The sequence below is a fragment of the Kogia breviceps genome, chromosome 14 (genome assembly GCF_026419965.1).
Source record: "Kogia breviceps isolate mKogBre1 chromosome 14, mKogBre1 haplotype 1, whole genome shotgun sequence".
NCBI lineage: Eukaryota > Metazoa > Chordata > Mammalia > Artiodactyla > Physeteridae > Kogia > Kogia breviceps.
Window position 1 is genome coordinate 39,400,539 of NC_081323.1, and position 17,844 is coordinate 39,418,382.

General features: G+C 39.1%; 1 protein-coding gene across 1 annotated transcript in view; it reads left to right on the forward strand.

The window, feature by feature from the left end:
- Positions 1-17,844, forward strand: part of PAK5 (p21 (RAC1) activated kinase 5) — a 317,201-nt gene that overhangs the window by 203,160 nt on the left and 96,197 nt on the right. Inside the window, exon 3 of the mRNA XM_059036625.2 lies at positions 12,960-13,173. Coding sequence (XP_058892608.1) covers positions 12,970-13,173 — 204 coding nt within the window. The 5' untranslated portion in view covers positions 12,960-12,969. The remainder of the gene's footprint in view (positions 1-12,959; positions 13,174-17,844) is intronic.

Sequence of the window (17,844 nt, forward strand, 5' to 3'; positions counted from 1 at the left end):
TACTCTCCTCAAAAGTTATTCTATCACAGTGATAACTTAATAGAAATACATGAGGTACATGTTTAATTTTAAATATTTTAGTAGCCATATTTTAAAATATAAAAAGTGAAATTAATTTACATGATATATTTTACTTAATTCAAAATATCCAGAATATTATCATTTTAATACATAATTAATACAAACATTAGTAAGTCTCATGACTGCAAAAGACCTGTACACTGTTGTTCATACCAGCTTTATTTATAGTAGTCAAAAATTGGAAATAACCAAACTATGTCTCAGTAGGTAAATGGTTAAACAGACTGTGGTACACCATGGAATACTACTCAGCGATAAAAAGGAGCAAGCTGTTGGTGCACAAAACAACTTGGTGGATCTCAAGGGCATTATGTTACATGCAAAAAAAGCCAATCTCAAATGGTCATACCCCATGTGATGCCATTTATATAACAGTCTCAAAATTACAAATTTATGGAAATAGAAAACAGATTAGCAGTTGCCAGAGCTGAGGAGGTGGGAAGGGTAATGAGGGAGCTCTTTGTGGTGATGAAACAGTTTTGCATCTTAATTATGCTGGAGGTTACATGAATCTACACATGTGATAAAATGGTGTCATACCAAATGCTCACACTCTACCAATGTCAAATTCCTGGTTTTGATATCATACTATGATCATGTAAGATGTAAGTTTGGGGAAAAACTAGAGGAAGTGTACATGTGACCTCCTGTAAATCTATAATATCTCAAAGTAAAAAGTACAGACACACACACATATGTATATGAAATATTTTACATTCTTCTTTATACCAAGTGTTCACAATTTGGGTTGTGATGTATACTTCAATCTCAGTTTAGACTAGCCCCATTTCTGTGGCTCTGTAGTCATATGTTACTATATCAAATAGCACAGCTGTATCACATGATCTTATTTTGTTAATTTCATAGAACTTTTTATACCCTATCATATTTTATTTCTCTTCTTTGCAATCATAATACCTAACAATTATTGAATGCCCATTCTGTGCCAGGCAGTGTTTTATGTGCTTGACAGACATTAACTCATTGAATATCCACAACAACCCTTTGACATAGATATTAATTACCAGGTGTATTTATTTTTATTTTTTATTTTTTAACATCTTTATTGGAGTATAATTGCTTTACAATGGTGTGTTAGTTTCTGCTTTATAACAAAGTGAATCAGTTACACATATACATATGTCCCCATATCTCTTCCCTCTTGTGTCTCCCTCCCTCCCACCCTCCCTCTCCCACCCTCCCTCTCCTACCCCTCTAGGTGGTCACAAAGCACCGAGCTGATCTCCCTGTGCTATGCGGCTGCTTCCCACTAGCTATCTATTTTACTTTCAGTAGTGTATATATGTCCATGCCACTCTACTAGATGCATTTATTGATGAAAATATTGAGGCACAAAGAGATTAAGTAATTTGCCCCAATAAGTGTCAGAGCTAGGATTCAATCTCCAGATGTCACTATACCTGTGTCTTTCTCTCCCACTAGAAACTACTCCATAAGGTCTTGACCTCCCCATTCCTGCTTTGTCTATAGTTAAATGATTAGAAATATTTTTGAAGGGGTGATAAAAACTTATGAGGAAAAAGTTTGAGAGACCTGGGTTCTCTTTCCCACTCTGCCAATGGCAGCTGCATGTTTAAGTTGGGTTCCTTAGAAGCAGAGCCTGAGACAGGGATTCAGATGCATGCCTGTCACACACTGCCAGTCTCACCCTCTGGGCTGCCAGTGTGGTTAAACTACAGATTGTCTTTAGAGAGGTAAATATTTTTGTCCCAGTGACCACTCATTCAACAAATATTTATTGAGTGCCTACTATGTCCCAGGCACAGATAAGATGGAAATCAGCTGATAGAGTTTATGGGGTACTAAGGAAGACCATGACTGCTTTCTGACAATGTTGGTAGGAGAGGAAAATAAGCCAGGCTTTCTGAAAACCACCTTGCCAGCATCTTAAAAATTTTAAACATACTTGCTGTTATAGGCTGAATTGTCTGCATCCCCCATCCTCCCACATGCCAAATTCGTATGTTGAATTTCTAACTGTCAATACCTGTGTAATTGTGTTTGAAGATGGAGTCTATAAAGAGGTAATTAAGCTAAAAATAGATCATTAGTGTGGGCCTTAATCCATATGACTGGCATCCTTATAAGAAGAGGAAATTAGGACACAGATGGGTACTGAGGGGAGACCACATGAAGACACAGGGAGAAGACGGCTGTCTACAAGCCAAGGAGAAAGGCCTCAGAAGAAACTAACCCTACAGACACCTTGATCTCAGATATCCACCCTTCAGAACTGTGAGAAAATAAATTCCTGTTGTTTAAGCCACTCAGTTTGTGGAACTTTATATGGCAGCCCTAGCAAACGGATACATATGACTTTAGTCCCATCATTTCCATATCTGATGCTCTGTGCTGCAGAACTGCTCTTATTTATGCAGAATGATACATACACCAGGATTCTCACCAGAATGTTGTTTTTAAGAACCAAAGAAAAAACCAAAACCCTCTTAAATATTAATCAATAAAGGAATTAATAGATGAATTATAATACATTCCACTTTATAAAATGCTATGATGTCTTAAAGACAAGTACTGATATGTGTACTACTATGGAATGATAGCCAAGGTTTGCTTTTTTTTTTCTTAAACGTAACAGCCAAATTATGTTAAGTGACACAAAAAGCAAATCCCACAACAGTGTGCATAGTGGGGTCATGTTTATGTGTGCAAATTCAGGTTGTGTGCAGGGATGGCAGAAACAAACAACAAAAGGTCCATGTTTGGGATTTTGTGGTGGGAAGGTGTATGGCAGTTGACTTTTAACTTTTATTCTGTATGCTTCTTTATTGTTTGAAAGGTCCACACCAAGTTGTGTATTACTCATGCATTACTTCTGTAATTTGGAATAAGCACAATAGTTATATAAGGAGCTATGGAGAACATAAGAAGAAAGGGATTCTGGGGTTCAAGAATGGCAGGAAAGAAGACTTAGGGTGATGTGGGGGACTGGGGCAGGGGAGGGCAGATGTTGGAGGGTCAGGGGGCCTTTAAGTTAATGGAGGTGACTAAGGATAGTAAGGCTTAATGAAGGGGAAAGGGATGTAGGCAGTTAGAGAGCTATGCAAGGGGTAGACCTAGGGAGCCCTGTGAGTTTGGTTTTGTTTTTAAGGTCAATGAGAAGTCATAGAAAAGGCTTAGGAAAGAGAGAGCATGATGTGATCAGATTTACATTTTAGAAACTTGGTCTGCCTGCAAGGTGGAGGGCTGCTTGGAAGGGGGCAAGTAAATAAATAGGGAGATTATTCAAAAGGGCCCAATGCGATCACAAGTGTCCTTAAAAGTGGAAGAGCAAGGCAGAAGAAAGAGTTGGGCAGAGCCATGTACGAGGAAAAACAGTCAGAGAAAAATGTACTATTGCTGGCTTTGAATATGGAGGAAGGTTTTTAGAGTCAAGGAACACAGGTGGCCTCCAGAAGCTGGAAAAGGCAAGGAAATATCTTCCTCCTTAAAGCCTCCAGAAAGGGACACAGCTCTTCTGACACCTTGATTTTCACCTGGTGAGACCCATTTCATACTTTTAACCTCCAGAATTCTAGGATAATGAATTTACCTAAATGAGAGGTAATTGTTACAGCAGCTGTAGGAAACTAATATTGGGAATTCTGAGAGCTGTACAGAATGGACAGGAACTGGTGGTGATTGGATGTGCAGGATGGGAGAGAAGGGAAGGTCAAAATGGATCCCCAGAATTGTCATCAACCATTCCATACAACATGGTACTGTATATATACTAGGATTGGGATATCTAGAGAAGAAACAGGTTGAACAAGTAGGAAGATTGTGACTTACGTTTTGGAGATGCTGGGTTTCAAGGGTGGGATGAATCCTAGAGTAGATTTGGATGCATAAATCTGGAGCTTAGGAAAGGAGTCTGGGCTACGTCTCTATATGTGTGGTTATTGGCATAAGGAAAAAGAAACATGTGGTATAGGGTGAGACCATAGTGAAATAATAGTTTTTGACTATAACATTTAACACATTTTTTCTGCATATTTTTGGAGTGTATACTCTGTTGATGTTATTCTACAAAGGATAATTTTCTTCTTGCTCCTATTTTAACATTGTTATCACCCTGGACAGTGTGGAAAATGATTAGAATTTAAATGTTTTCCTCAAAACATGCCTTTTGTCCATCCTGGGTGTTGGGTGGCAGAAAATATGAGTTGGAAGAATTGAAGCCAGAATGGAGAGTTGAGTTAGATTAGAGTGATCTTGCAATGTGGATGGTCTAAACAATGTGGAGTTGGATAAATGGATATGATATATTCCAGAATGAGGACAGAATCATAAAGCTTAGATGAGAAGAAGCCAGCAGATACATTAGATCCAAACAACTTTATCAGTGGGAGGTATATGAGAGATTCCCATAGTAGAGAAGGACAAAGAAGAAGCAAGGAGTCAGGCTTGGAGGCTGAGTTCAAATCCAAAGGATAAAAATTGGAAGCCAGAGTCAGATGCTTCCGAGGAGGTCGAGAAGGCAGGTGTAGTTGGATTAGGGAGCAAATCAGAAGCGCGCACAGAGCAGGGTGCATCTGGATCATGAGTGTCCGTACAAATACAAATGGGGACCAAGTAAAGAATAATCCTTTTGTTGACCCAACATGCTTTGAAGCAGTTTTTCTGGAATGGGAAGCACCCGGTGGAACAGTGGCTGCCCACTCGTGGGTGATGTCCAGGAGACACACTACAGTAAAAGAATCCGAGGAAAGGAAACCATATCACTTACACCGTTTTGGACATGATACAATAATTTTTCTTAGGAAACAACTTTATTTTTAGATGATATTATAGATCCATCCCAAGTTTTTAATATTTTCCTCTGAACCCCAAATTATATCCATGTTATATTTTACCTAGAAGCAACATAACTAAAAGCCTGGTGAATCCTTTCTTCCCAAATCTGAGCCTGTGCCAAATGCGTATCTGAGCAATGGCATCTCGACAAGGGCATGGTGTGGCTGCTCTCATCTTCTCTGCAGAGGAGTTTCTCAAATAGCCATCTTTCTTCAACCAACGATAGGCAGGTCATTAACCCTAAATTATCTGAACACAGATAGGTATTTCAGAAGTACTTAAATATCCATTACTGCATTTACCAAGTTGCTCAAAAGGGATCTGAGGCTAAGAAAAGAAAAATCTTTTCATGAGAGGGTCAACGAGAAAAGAATCACCCCTGAGATGTATGTTAAAGGTGCCATCGTTTAATTCTGTGGTCTTCCTCTAAGCAGCCAGCTGTCTGTCTAGCTGAAAACCTTAATAGTCCAGTAGTTACACTGAGTCCTCACTTCAGCTGTAGGGCCTGCAAGCACAGACTAAGCAGTTGTCAGTGCCAAAGGTTAGACCAATATAGTTTTGATGGGGAGAGAGGATAAGAACAAAAAAATTTGTCTAATAGATTGGCCCCAGCTCAGCTCACCTCTCTGCCACACCCCATCTTCAGTGTGTTCCCTCTCTGCTAACTAGTTTCCCCCATACAGGCCAAATCTCCTGGGACATGTCCATACCAGTATTTATTGCTATTATTATTATTATAAAATATACATAATATAAAATCGACCATTTTAACCATCCTTAAGGGTACAGTTCAGTGGCCTTCAGTCCATGCATACTGTTGTGCAACCATCACCACCGTCCATCTTGAGAACCTTTTCATCTCCCCAAACTGAAACTCTATACCCATTAAACAATAAGTCCACATTCTTCCCTTTTCCCAGCCCCTGGCAACACCATTCTACTCCATGTCCCTATGAATTTGACTACTTTAGGTACCTCGTATAAGTAGAATCAGGCCATATTTGTCCTTCTGGGTCTGGCTTATTTCACTTAGTGTATTATCTTTGAGGTTCATCCACACTGTTGCCTGTGTCTCAAATGTTTTTTAATAATTTTGAATACAGTAGCAAAGTAATACCTTGTGAATTTTTATACTCTGGCCCAAACTCCATTCAAAGCCCTTTATGAGCATGCCAACATTTTGAAAACTAGAGGTATTCCATCAGTAGAACACTATTCTTACTGATTATTCCAACTGTACATATTAATAAAGAATAGGAGAAGTCGTTAAAAAAATAAAATTACCAGGTGTGTGTATATATATATATATATATATATATATATATATATATATATATATATATAAACAAATTTTACTTTGAGCAGAAAGTTGAAAATATAATTTGTAGTCCTGAAACGGACTTTTTAAAAACAGATTTATTTATTATTTATTTATTTATTTAATTTATTTTTGGCTGCACCGGGTCTTAGTTGCAGCACGCCTGATCTTTGTTGAGGCAAGCGGGATCTTTCGTCGCGGCGTGCGGGCTCTTTGCTGTGGTGCGCGGGCTTCTCTCTAGTTGTGGCGTGTGGGTTTTCTCTCTCTAGTTGTGGCACACAGGCTCCAGGGTGCGTGGGCTCTGTAGTTGACTGCACGTGGGCTCTCTAGTTGAGACGTGCAAGCTCAGTAGTTGTGGCACGCGGGCTTAGTTGCTCTGCGGCATGTGGGATCTTAGTTCCCTGACCAGGGCTTGAACCTGCGTCCCCTGCATTGTAAGGCGGATTCTTTACCACTGGACCACCAGGGAAGTCCCCTGAAACAGACTTTTTGAGCCAAAAATATTCAGGAGAATAAAAAGTGTTAATGGGCAGTAGTCACGTGTTTTCTAGGCTAGTAGGCATGCTTGCAGTCAAGTATAGTTTTAAAATCTACGTGCAAGGTTACTTCATTTTCTACATAAACAAGAAGAATGTTCTTATAAGCTCTCCCATACATGCTTGTGATGGTTAATATTATGTGTCAATTTGACTGGGCCAAGGGATGTCCAGATAGTTGGTATATATTATTTCTGGGTATATTTCTGGAAGAGATTAGCATTCAAATTGGTGAACTGAATAAGGCAGATGACCCTCCCCAATGTGGGTGAGCATCGTCCAATTTCTTGAGGGCCCAAATGAGCAAAAAGACAAAGGAAGGGTGAGTTTACTCTCTTCCTGCTTGAGCTGAGACTTCCATCTTCTCCTGCCCTTGGACCTTGATGCTCCTGGTTCTTGTGTTTTCAGACTCAGACTGGGACCTACACTACCAGCTCCTGATTCTCCAGGCTGTGGACATGGACTGAATTACACCGATAGCTTTCCTGGCTCACCAGCTTGCAGACAGCAGATCATGGGGCATCTTGGCCAACATAACCACATTAGCCAATTCCTATAATAAATTTCCTCTTATACACATCTGAACTATATAAATCCTATTGGTTCTGTTTCTCAGGAGAACTCTGACTAATACAATGCTTATTTCATAAGCTGAGGACCTATGAGCTAAGAGACATTTTAGAGAGGCTAGAAATAGGGGGCATTAGTTTGTGTCTATCTGTCATATGTGGTTTCTTGAAATGTCTTCACCTGCTCATCCAGTTGTAAATGTGCAATTCAACAATCAAAGGAAATATTTCTTTCCTAAGCTACATGCCACTTTCAGTTGATATGGCTACCAAAGAATTAGGTACGTTTTGCCAATATTCAAAACGTTTAATGTAGAGCAATAGATATAAGGGTAAAAGGGCCCAAGATTAGAAATCTACTCAGGATTCAAACACCTTACTGAACACTCATTCTGTATGAACTGCCAGTTATCAGGCAAGATGAGAGTCTAAACTGGCTGGAACCATTGGAAAGATCAAGTTGTCATCTGATGTGTTTCCCAAGAGATAGAAGCTTCTTGAATCATTTGTGAATGGCTACTCTAGATATAATTTCAAAATAATGGTTGCTAACCCCCTTTTTACTCGCTACTCATGTAAATCAATCTTTTCTTCTGAATGTTAACCCAAAGGATGAATTTTTAAAGTTTTATTTCAGTTTATTCTGATACATGCTAACTTTAAAAAGTTTTTTTTTTTAATCCACTTTTGTTGTTGTTGGCCGCACTGAGTGGCTTCCGGGATCTCAGTTCCCCAACCAGGGATTGAGCCCAGGCCATGACAGTGAAAGCCTGAAATCCTATCCACTAGGCCACCAGGGAACTCCCCCTTAACAAGTGTTTCTTTTGAGTTGATTTTAAAATATTTTAGAAAATAAATATATCACACATGGTTTACCAAAAAAAGTTTAAAAATCCAATGGTTTCCTGATTCACCCTATGATAACTTCAAGTTCTGTTTCTCCAGAGGCCACCATGACATTCCTTCGGTTTTGGCAATTTTTTTTTTTTTTCAGTTTTTTACCTCTAACCGAAAATATGTGTATGCAGTTATATCAATACTAGGCATCTCCATCCTTTTATTTTCTGTTATGGTAGATAGAATTTAGCTTTATCATACAATCTGCCCAGTGATTGAAAGCACGTACTTTGAGATTCTGAGTCTCCAGCTTTGCCAATTTCTTACCTCTGAGCTTCTGGTTTTCCTTCTGTAAAATGGAGGTATGATAATAACACCTCTTGTGCCAAAGGAGTTAACATAGCAGGCCTGAGGCTGTGTTTCTTAGAGAAACCTATTTGCAAGTTTGGCCCTTGGCTGGCATCTGGGAACTTGGATTTTAGGAGGGCTCCCACTGTTCCCTGGTAAGAATGGCTCACTGTGATTAAACTGTTTATTCAAACAATATGGGCTAAGCTGAACCCATGTTTCCTTCTGGAATCTGAAGTTTTGGCACAGACCAGGCAGAGGTGCCTATGTGATAGGTACCGAATAAAATCCTCAGGCACTGAGACTTTCACAAGCTTCCGTGATAGACAACATTTCACATATGTTGTGAAATTAGTACTAGAGGAATTAGTCACATCCTGTGTGAATCTGCTGGGAGAGGACCCCTGGAAGCTTACGCCTGGGTCCCTCTAGATTTAGCCCTGTGCCTTTTCCCTTTGCTGATTTTGCTTTGTATCCTTTTACTGTAATAAATCACAGCGGTGAGTATAACTCTATGCTGAGTCCTGTGAGTTCTCCTAACAAATCAAACCTAGGGGTGGTCTTGGGGACCTGCCCTATAGGGCTTTTGTGAGTTTTAAGTGAGATCAAGCACCTTGAACATTTAGCACTTTGCCAGGTACAGACTAAGCGTGGGCTCATCAAAGAGAAGAAACCATTTACCAAGCAGGTCTGGATTTGATGAGGGTTCCCTACCACGTGTCTTTCACTCTAGTGTGAGATTCCTCATTGCTGTCAGAGGAATGGCCATTACTCATGGAACATCACTATACATCATGGAGATTCCCTCTCTGCTTTTTGTCAAGTGTGACCTTCACGGGAACATGACTTTAGGACTTAGAACTTCTTCATTTTCTTTTTAAGTTGATTCCTCTTTAACACCAACTTATTAGACAGCTAGAACTGTATACATATTACCATTTAAATTACAGTTGTATAGTATCACACAATGAAATGTAGGGAAATTAATTCAGCTGTGAGTTTCCTCTCCACAACTGTCTTATTTTAAAACAAGAATAGTATTCGTTCATTGATATATTTTTTTTTTATATTCTCACTTGAATGGCATAGCAACCACTGAGAAATTCACAGTCAGGAAGGGAATAGTAAAACATTTCTGTTCTGGTTCTAAAAATATTTGATCCAGCATGCTCAGTGCTTGTTCAGGTATGAATACATGCAAAAGAACTCTTCTCAAGTGATTTTTTTTAAAACAATTGCCCCCTTGTTTTAAAAAATTGATCATAACATTTATTAAAATGTCAAGTAGACTCAGCCAATGCATGACCAGATTATATTTTCAAAAAAAAATTTTTTTGGCCACTCTGCACTGCATGAGGGATCTTAGTTCCCCGACCAGGGATTGAACCCGCATCCCCTGCAATGGAAGCACAGAGTCTTAACCACCAGGGAAGTTCCTCAAATATTTTTTACTTTCACAAAATAATACTGAGATACGGTGTATAGAGTCACTTACTTATTTGGCATAATTTCCTGTCCACTGAAAACCTTCTAGGCCCTTAACAAACTAGAGGACAAGATCACAACGAAGACTCCTCTAAGTGGACACAATTGTATAACATTTAATATAGTTACCCAGATTGGGCATTGTTACTTGAGACTTTGAAGCAGCTAAAATAGAGAAAAATAACGGGCATCTGAAGATGCAAGTTATGGGATGATGATCAGTTAGCTTTTTCTGTGCAACAATCTACTCCAAAATGTAATGGCTTAAAGCAATAGCCATTTTATTTGCGTCCTGATTCTATAGGTTGGCACTTTGGGTCCAGCTCAGCTGGGGTTTTTTCTGCTGGCTTTGACTGGGCTCGCTAGTGGACAGCTGCTGGTCAGCTAGGCAGCTCCGTTTCCAGGGCCGGTTGTTGCCTAGGCTAATGAGTGACTGGGCTGCATGGTCTGTCATCCCCTAACAAGATGACCTGGCCTTGTTCTCATGCTGGCTGCAGGTTCCAAGAGCCGCATGGAGGCAAGCCCCAGTGAGCAAGCACATTTCGTGCTTGTGTCAGGGTTTCTACTGTCACTTTGTAGATTACATATCCTGGTCCAGAGTCAGTGCGGGAGACACCCACCCAAGGACTTGGACACCGGGAGGCATGAAATACCAGGGGCCATTCCTGTGACAGTCTACTACGGCTGGGCTCCTTTACTTCTTTATACTCTGGCTGAGATATTCTCAAATGTTTAACATCAATTGACATATTTATTAACCTAATTATAGTAAGGTACTTAAAGAAGTTTTTAAAAATGATAATTATGTTTTTCCAAGAGAGATAACACATCAAGGTATTTTTGAGCCCTTATCATCCTTCGTTAGTTTTTCATTATCACCTTATGTGAGTTTTCTAAATTAGTCTGAAATAACAACCAGGATGGATGGGAAAATGGGTTTTAATAAATTCTGGGGAGTTAATGCTGTGAAGAGTCTGATCCCTGTCAGGAGAATATATCTGCAGTGCTGTGGTCTGAATGTGTCCCTCCAAAATTCATATGTTGAAATACTAATCCCCAAGGTGATGGCAATAGGAAGTGGGGCCTTTGGGAGATGATCAGTTCATGAAGGTGGAACCCCATGAATGGGATTAGTGCCCTTATAAGAAAAGACCAGAGAGAGCTCCCTTGTCCCTTCCAACATGTGAAGTTACAGCAAAAAGGCATCCGTCCAGAAAGCAGGTTCTCACCAGGCACAGAATCTGCCAGCACCTTGATCTTGGACTTCCAGCCTCCAGAACTGTGAGAAATAAATTTTATGTTGTTTATAAACCTCTTGGTCTCTGGTGTTTTGTTATAGCAGCCCAGACTAGCATCAGTAGAGGATAGACTAGGAGCTTTAGAAAACTAGAAGGAAAGGAGGAAGCCCCTGCTGGCCAAGCAGGGATAAATGGTTAAAAGAGAAAACAAAAGTTTTAATGGAGGATGAAGGGGAGGGAGGGAGAGAGGAAAGGAAGATGTTAACATCTATGGAGTTCTAACCCCAGGTGCTCTTCCCTGAATGTTTTGTTCTGGGTGATTTTAGTCTGTCAGCAAATATTTCTTGAGCCGTACCATATGCCAGGTGTCGGCAAACAGTAATAAACAAGGAGGCAGCATCTCTACTCTCATGGATCTTATATTCTAGAAGGGAAGACAGACACTGGGCATACCGTTACACCCAATTAATTGATAGCAAGTGGACAAGCGCAGTAAAAAATATGTACAGAGCTGTACAAGTGTATACATAACCCACCTACTCAAGTCTGAGGGCTGAGATAAGGCTTTCCCAGCAAAGCAACCTTGAAGCCAAAGCACCATCTTTTATAATACCTGCAGCAGGGGTGTCAGGATTCCCCCAAATGATCATGATTGTCATGTTCAAAGAAAATTCAGCATGAGAAAATCAGTTACCCAAGATCATGGTGAAGAGTTGGGATTCAAACCCAGGTTACCTTACATGTTTTCAGTAAACGTAAAGTATAAAGTAACTATTCTACATTATTTTCTAGAGGTATCCCTGTCGCAGGGTGTTTTAACTAGGTAAACTACATTGTTTCAAATAAGTAAAATGCACTGTACAAAATTCTAAATATATGGTGAAAAGTGGCTCTTCCTCCCTGCCTTGTCCCCCTGGCTTCCTTCTCTGCAGGCAATGCCAGTCAAGTTTCTGGTGTATTCATCCAGAGGTATTTTTAATACTTGCAGCACTGACTTTGTGCCAGGTACTTTTCAAAGTGTTTTACAAATGTTTACTTGTTTAATCGTGATGATAATTTTATGTGGCAAATAGAATTATTAACTACATTTTTCATGTTTACACATATTTTTCCACACAAATGTTTTAGATTTTAAATGCACACCACACTCTGAGTTGCTTCTCCCTGTGTGCTAGTCAGCTTTTGCTTTGGTAATATCATGTAACAAACAAGTGCAAAATCTTAGTGGCTTCATGACAAACATTTATATCATACTTGTAACTCAGCTGTGGCTCAGTTGGGCTTGGCTCCAAACTGAGGGTCAGATTTGTGTCTGCTTCATGCATCTCTCCTTCCAGAATCTTGGCTGAGCGTGTATTGCCCACTAGTGAGATCTTCATGCCAAGTAGCATGAGCATAAGAGGGAGGTAGAAACATACAATACCATCAGAAACCTCCACCCTGAAGTGAAGGACGTTCTCTTCCACGCACAGTCCATTAGTCAAAGAGAGTCACGTGGCCAAATCCAAACTCTATGGGTCTGGAAACTATATATGGCAAGTGCAAGGAGAGAACAGAAGCTTTTGAATGAAGTTATCTAATCTACACACCCTAAAAATACAAATTCTATCTTTTGCTGCTGATATATAGAGGAAGAATTGAAAAGATAGAACTTTGAATGAGCTACTAATTTTCCTATGGTCTTCTGCTGGCGACATATAAACAGCTCGCTGTCTCTGTTTGCATTTCTCAGGTTTTCCACCATGTTTGGAAAGAAAAAGAAAAAGATTGAAATATCTGGCCCATCCAACTTTGAACACAGGGTTCATACTGGGTTTGATCCACAAGAACAGAAATTTACCGGCCTTCCCCAGCAGTGGCACAGCCTGTTAGCAGACACGGCCAATAGGCCGAAGCCCATGGTAGACCCATCGTGCATCACTCCCATCCAGCTGGCTCCCATGAAGGTATGGCGAGGATTCTGTCTTTAAGTTGACTTAAGAAGCATGCTCTCTCATTTGATGCAGTGTGCCATCTTTACGGGCGAGCTATCAAATGTGTAAATCATGTATTTGTTTTTAAATATCCACAGATTATCCACAATCATCTTCAATGAGTATAATGTTCACCACTTAATTTTCATGTAAATTGCAACACATATAAAGGGACCTCGGCTTTCAGATGTGAGTTTTTTTTAATCAGACTCATACAATACAGTCACAAAATAGGAAATTTTTATTTCTGCTCTTAATGGTGTTTGTTCTTTTTACTAAAGAATATTATCCACCCACTCTGGTAAATATTGGCAATAACCTCTGTGTAGACATTATGTTAGGCAGCTTTGTGTTGTTTTGCATTTGCCCGCAGAATGTCTAAACTTTTATATAAATAGTAATAACAGTTTTTAACAATAATAAATGATTTATATATGTATACACACATACATGCATATGCATATATATTTTATATATAAAATCAAATATATATTTATAAGTATATATATATATATAAATTATATGTATATAGTCTTCATAGTCTAAGAGCTATTTCAAATAAAAATGAAGCATTTGAGTCCTAGAATAGGCTATAATTTACCTTAGAAAATGGCTAGTCAATTTTTAAAAGGAATGTTCATCAAAATAATTGCATTAAAGTGGAACTCAGACCCAATACATTTCAGATCTGTCAAGAGACTACAAAGAGAGTCCAGCCTTTGCAGTTTCCTTCTGCACCTCAGAATGATAAGAATTCCCTGGGTCATTTCCCAAAAGCTCCCTATGGGAGTTAAACATCATTGAAGCTTATCATCATGTTATCCAATAGATTAGATTTATATTAGTAGGCATCTGAGCTACATAAACACCTTATTCTGTATTAACATGCATATTGAATACACTGATTTTAAATGATACATAAAACAAGAGTGGATGCATTTTTAAAGGGAGTAAAGAAGGAACCTATCTGGTAAATTACAAGAAATTCTTATATGAGACCACCTGAGCTGAGTAAGTTGGAATTGTGATTCCATCATTTATGCATGGTCTTGGTCATTCTATTCTAGTATTGAACATGTGGGTCTCTTCTGCCCAAAGATCGATACAGAGTATTCTAATCCTGCATCTTGTGAATTTGATTTTCTGATAAGATTGTGAAAGTTTTCAAGCCAGCTAAAATGTAAAATACTAAGGAGATAGATATTTGAGAAGATAAAACTTTAGGGACTGAAAGGAACCTCTTATTCTAAGCAGGTATTGATTGATATTTAATAGAAACTGACCAATTAACCAACTCAACTGGTTAATATTAGGCAATATCTTACTACTGAACATGATTTTCTTCTGAAATAAAGACTAATGCCTCACTAATAACTAAATAATAAGCTGGACCTTATCTAAAAAGAAGTTGAAATTGGAAAGAATTTCCTTTCAATTTCATTATTTTTCACATATTCCAATTTTTTATAAAACCCAGCAAACGGAAGACACAGTGTGCCCAGAAAAGTTATCTGCTATTAATCAACATGGCAAAGGAAAACTGCCCAAATGAAACAAGGCTATTTTTTCTTACCCTTGAGTATAATCATTTGATGAGGAACATTCTGGAAGAAAGCAGTTAAAGGCCCACGATGTACTTTCTTATCAGGGAGTGTGGTTATTACAGGGTGAGGACAGAGTACCATTTATTTCACCATGATTTTTCACTTGTCCAGGTCCTAGCAGGTCCTGGCTGGCAATGAAGTAGGAATCTCCCATCTCAGTGATAATCCACCATGCTCAGTGGACATAGGACTTGAGAGAACCTTCTAGCTCATTTCTTCCAACTCCTGGATGGGCTGGCTAATTATCCTCTCAGACTTAATTTGTGAGCCTCACTGATTGGAGCAAGATTTCCTAACTGCTGAGCTCCTGAGCCCAGTGATTCCCTTACTCACGCCATGGGCTTCCTAGCCCTGATGCCAAATGTGTGAGTATCCAGTCTGTATGAAATGCAAATGTTTGTCTTAGACACTTAAATGCTAACAGGAAGATGACTGGAAAATACATCTCAAGTATGCATCCAGTCCTGGATTTCTGCAAATTTCAGGCACAGTTTTACCTGCGAGAAAAAAATAAAAACAGACAAGGAGTGACAAAACAAGAGTCAGCTAGGTTGAATTTTCCCTAGAAAGAGCGGAGCTAATTAAATCCTTTCTAACTGAAGGACCCCCAAGAAATCCATGTTTCATACTCTCACCAAACTCCTTTAGATGGAGCCTCTCTTTCTCCAAATCCCATGAATGCAGTTGGTGCTGTCAGCACATATTGAATCAGGGTCCAAGAGAATCCTACTGACTCTACCAGCCTCTTGGAATAAGGAAAATAAAAGGTTGCAGGGGCCAAAGTATACCATGAGGTTTGGATGATCTCACTCTTTGGAAATGACTTCTCTGTAGAAATCTTGCAAGTGAGTTGAGAAGGACAAATTATAAACCATGCAGTATATATTGCAGAAGTTGGAACAGTCTTTGAAATACGAAGCCATGAATGAATTGATAGAAAGAAATGAATAGGTAGAGTTGTGCAGATTTAAAGCCATTTTGGCAAAGTTTTTTTAAGTTAAGTAGAATTGACAATTCTAATTTGGTCAATTTGTCCTTTGAAGCAGACAAAGGAAAACAAGAAAACAGATCATGACATAAAAGCAGTACTGGAAGAGGTGTACAGTGTCTTAGGTGGTGGTGAAGTGTTGGTCCTTCAGGGTTGGTCAGTAAGCTTCAGGTCAGCTGGTTCTGAATGGAAATTCACCATTGCAACCAATACTCTCTTCTCTGATTGGTTAAAGAGCTGTTCCTGTTCAAACCTTCTTTAAAGTACATGTCACAATCACCAGGACATACTCTTCTATGTAGATTCATTTAGGTCAGTGTCTCTCAAACTATAGTCCAACAGAATCACCTGGAAGGCTTGATAAACAGATTGCTGGGCCCACTTCCAGAGTCTCTGATTGAACTGGGCTGGGATGGAGCCTAAGAATTTGCACTTCTAATAAGTTTCCAGGTGATGCTGTTGCTGCTGGTCTGGGGACCATGCTTTGAAAACCTTGATTTAGCTAATTACAAAAGAATTTATCCACAAAATGTATCAATACACGTTTACACTGGCCAACATTTCCAAAATCTCAGAAACCAGGAGCCACAGGTTATCTCCGACTTGCGTCAAAAGTTAAACTTCAGGTACCCAAGCCAAAGGTGTGTAGGCAAGGTGAGGGTGGGGTGGGGAGTGCTTCTTAAAACATAAAACATTTGGCAAATATCTTTGAGAAACTCCTTTCTATATGTAACATCATTTTGTCCACAAGAATGTCATAAGCAATATTACCAAAATTCCTGCTGAATTAGATACATTTACGTAAAGGACAGGTTGAATGGTCATGTTTGTTCTTGCTCAGTGGTTCTCATACTTGGGTTTTCAGCAGAATCTCCTGAGGAGTTTATTAAAACCAAGATTCCTGGGCCCCACCCTAGAGATTCTGCTTTAGTAGTTCTGGGTGTGACCCATGGTTAACACGTCTAACATGCTCTCAGATGGTGCTGGAGCTACTAATGGGTGGAGGACAAGTTTAAGAACCACTATTTTAGGTGGACTGAAGCTTGAGCTTAGTGATCACCCTTTGTAACAGCCTAGAAATCATTTTAAAATGCTAAAAAATTATAAAGAGGATAATGTTAAAAAGCCTTTATATCACAACATTGTAAATCAACAATACTCCAATAAAAAAAATAATAAAAAGAATAAATGGGGACTTCCCTGGTGGCACAGTGGTTAAGAATCTGCCTGCCAATGCAGGGGACATGGGTTCAAGCCCTGGTCCAGGAAGATCCCACATGCCGTAGAGCAACTAAGCCCATGCGCCACAACTGCTGAGCCTGCACTCTAGAGCCTGTGAGCCACAGCTACTGAGCCTGCGTGCCACAACTACTGAAGCCCGCACGCCTAGAGCCCATGCTCTGCAACAAGAGAAGCCACTGTAATGAGAAGCCTGTGCACTGCAACGAAGAGTAGCCCCTGCCAAAAATAAATAAATTAATTAATTTTAAAAAATAAATTAAAAAAAAGAATAAATGGCCATTTTAAAAAGCCTTTATAGCTTCTCTTTAAAGTGAACAAATAGCATATCTTAATAGCTTCAGATTTGTTTTTCATTTTCAAGTAAAACCATAGAAATAATAGTATTATTTGGCAAATTTCAATTTTATTAAATGATGCCTTACTGTATATAATATGCTCTAACTTGCTTTTTGCTTAACATTGTCTTAAGATAAACTCATTTTCTGCAAATCAATATGAATTTATTTCAAAATTATAGCTGTTTACAGCTTCTCCATTCCTCAGTGAAGGGATATTGCCAAATATTTGCCATTTATAAATAATGTTATCATGAATATCTTTGTTCTTGTCCCCTTGGGTACATGGTGAAACATTTTTTTGCAGCAGTTCTCAAAGTTTGGTCCAGAACCCCTGAGGGTCCCTCAGACTGTCTCAGGGAGTGGAAGATAAAAACTATTTTCATTATAATACTAAAGCATCATTTGCCATTTTCATTCGCATTCTCTCCCAAGTGTACAGTAGAGTTTCCTAAAATCTACATGGCGTGTGTTA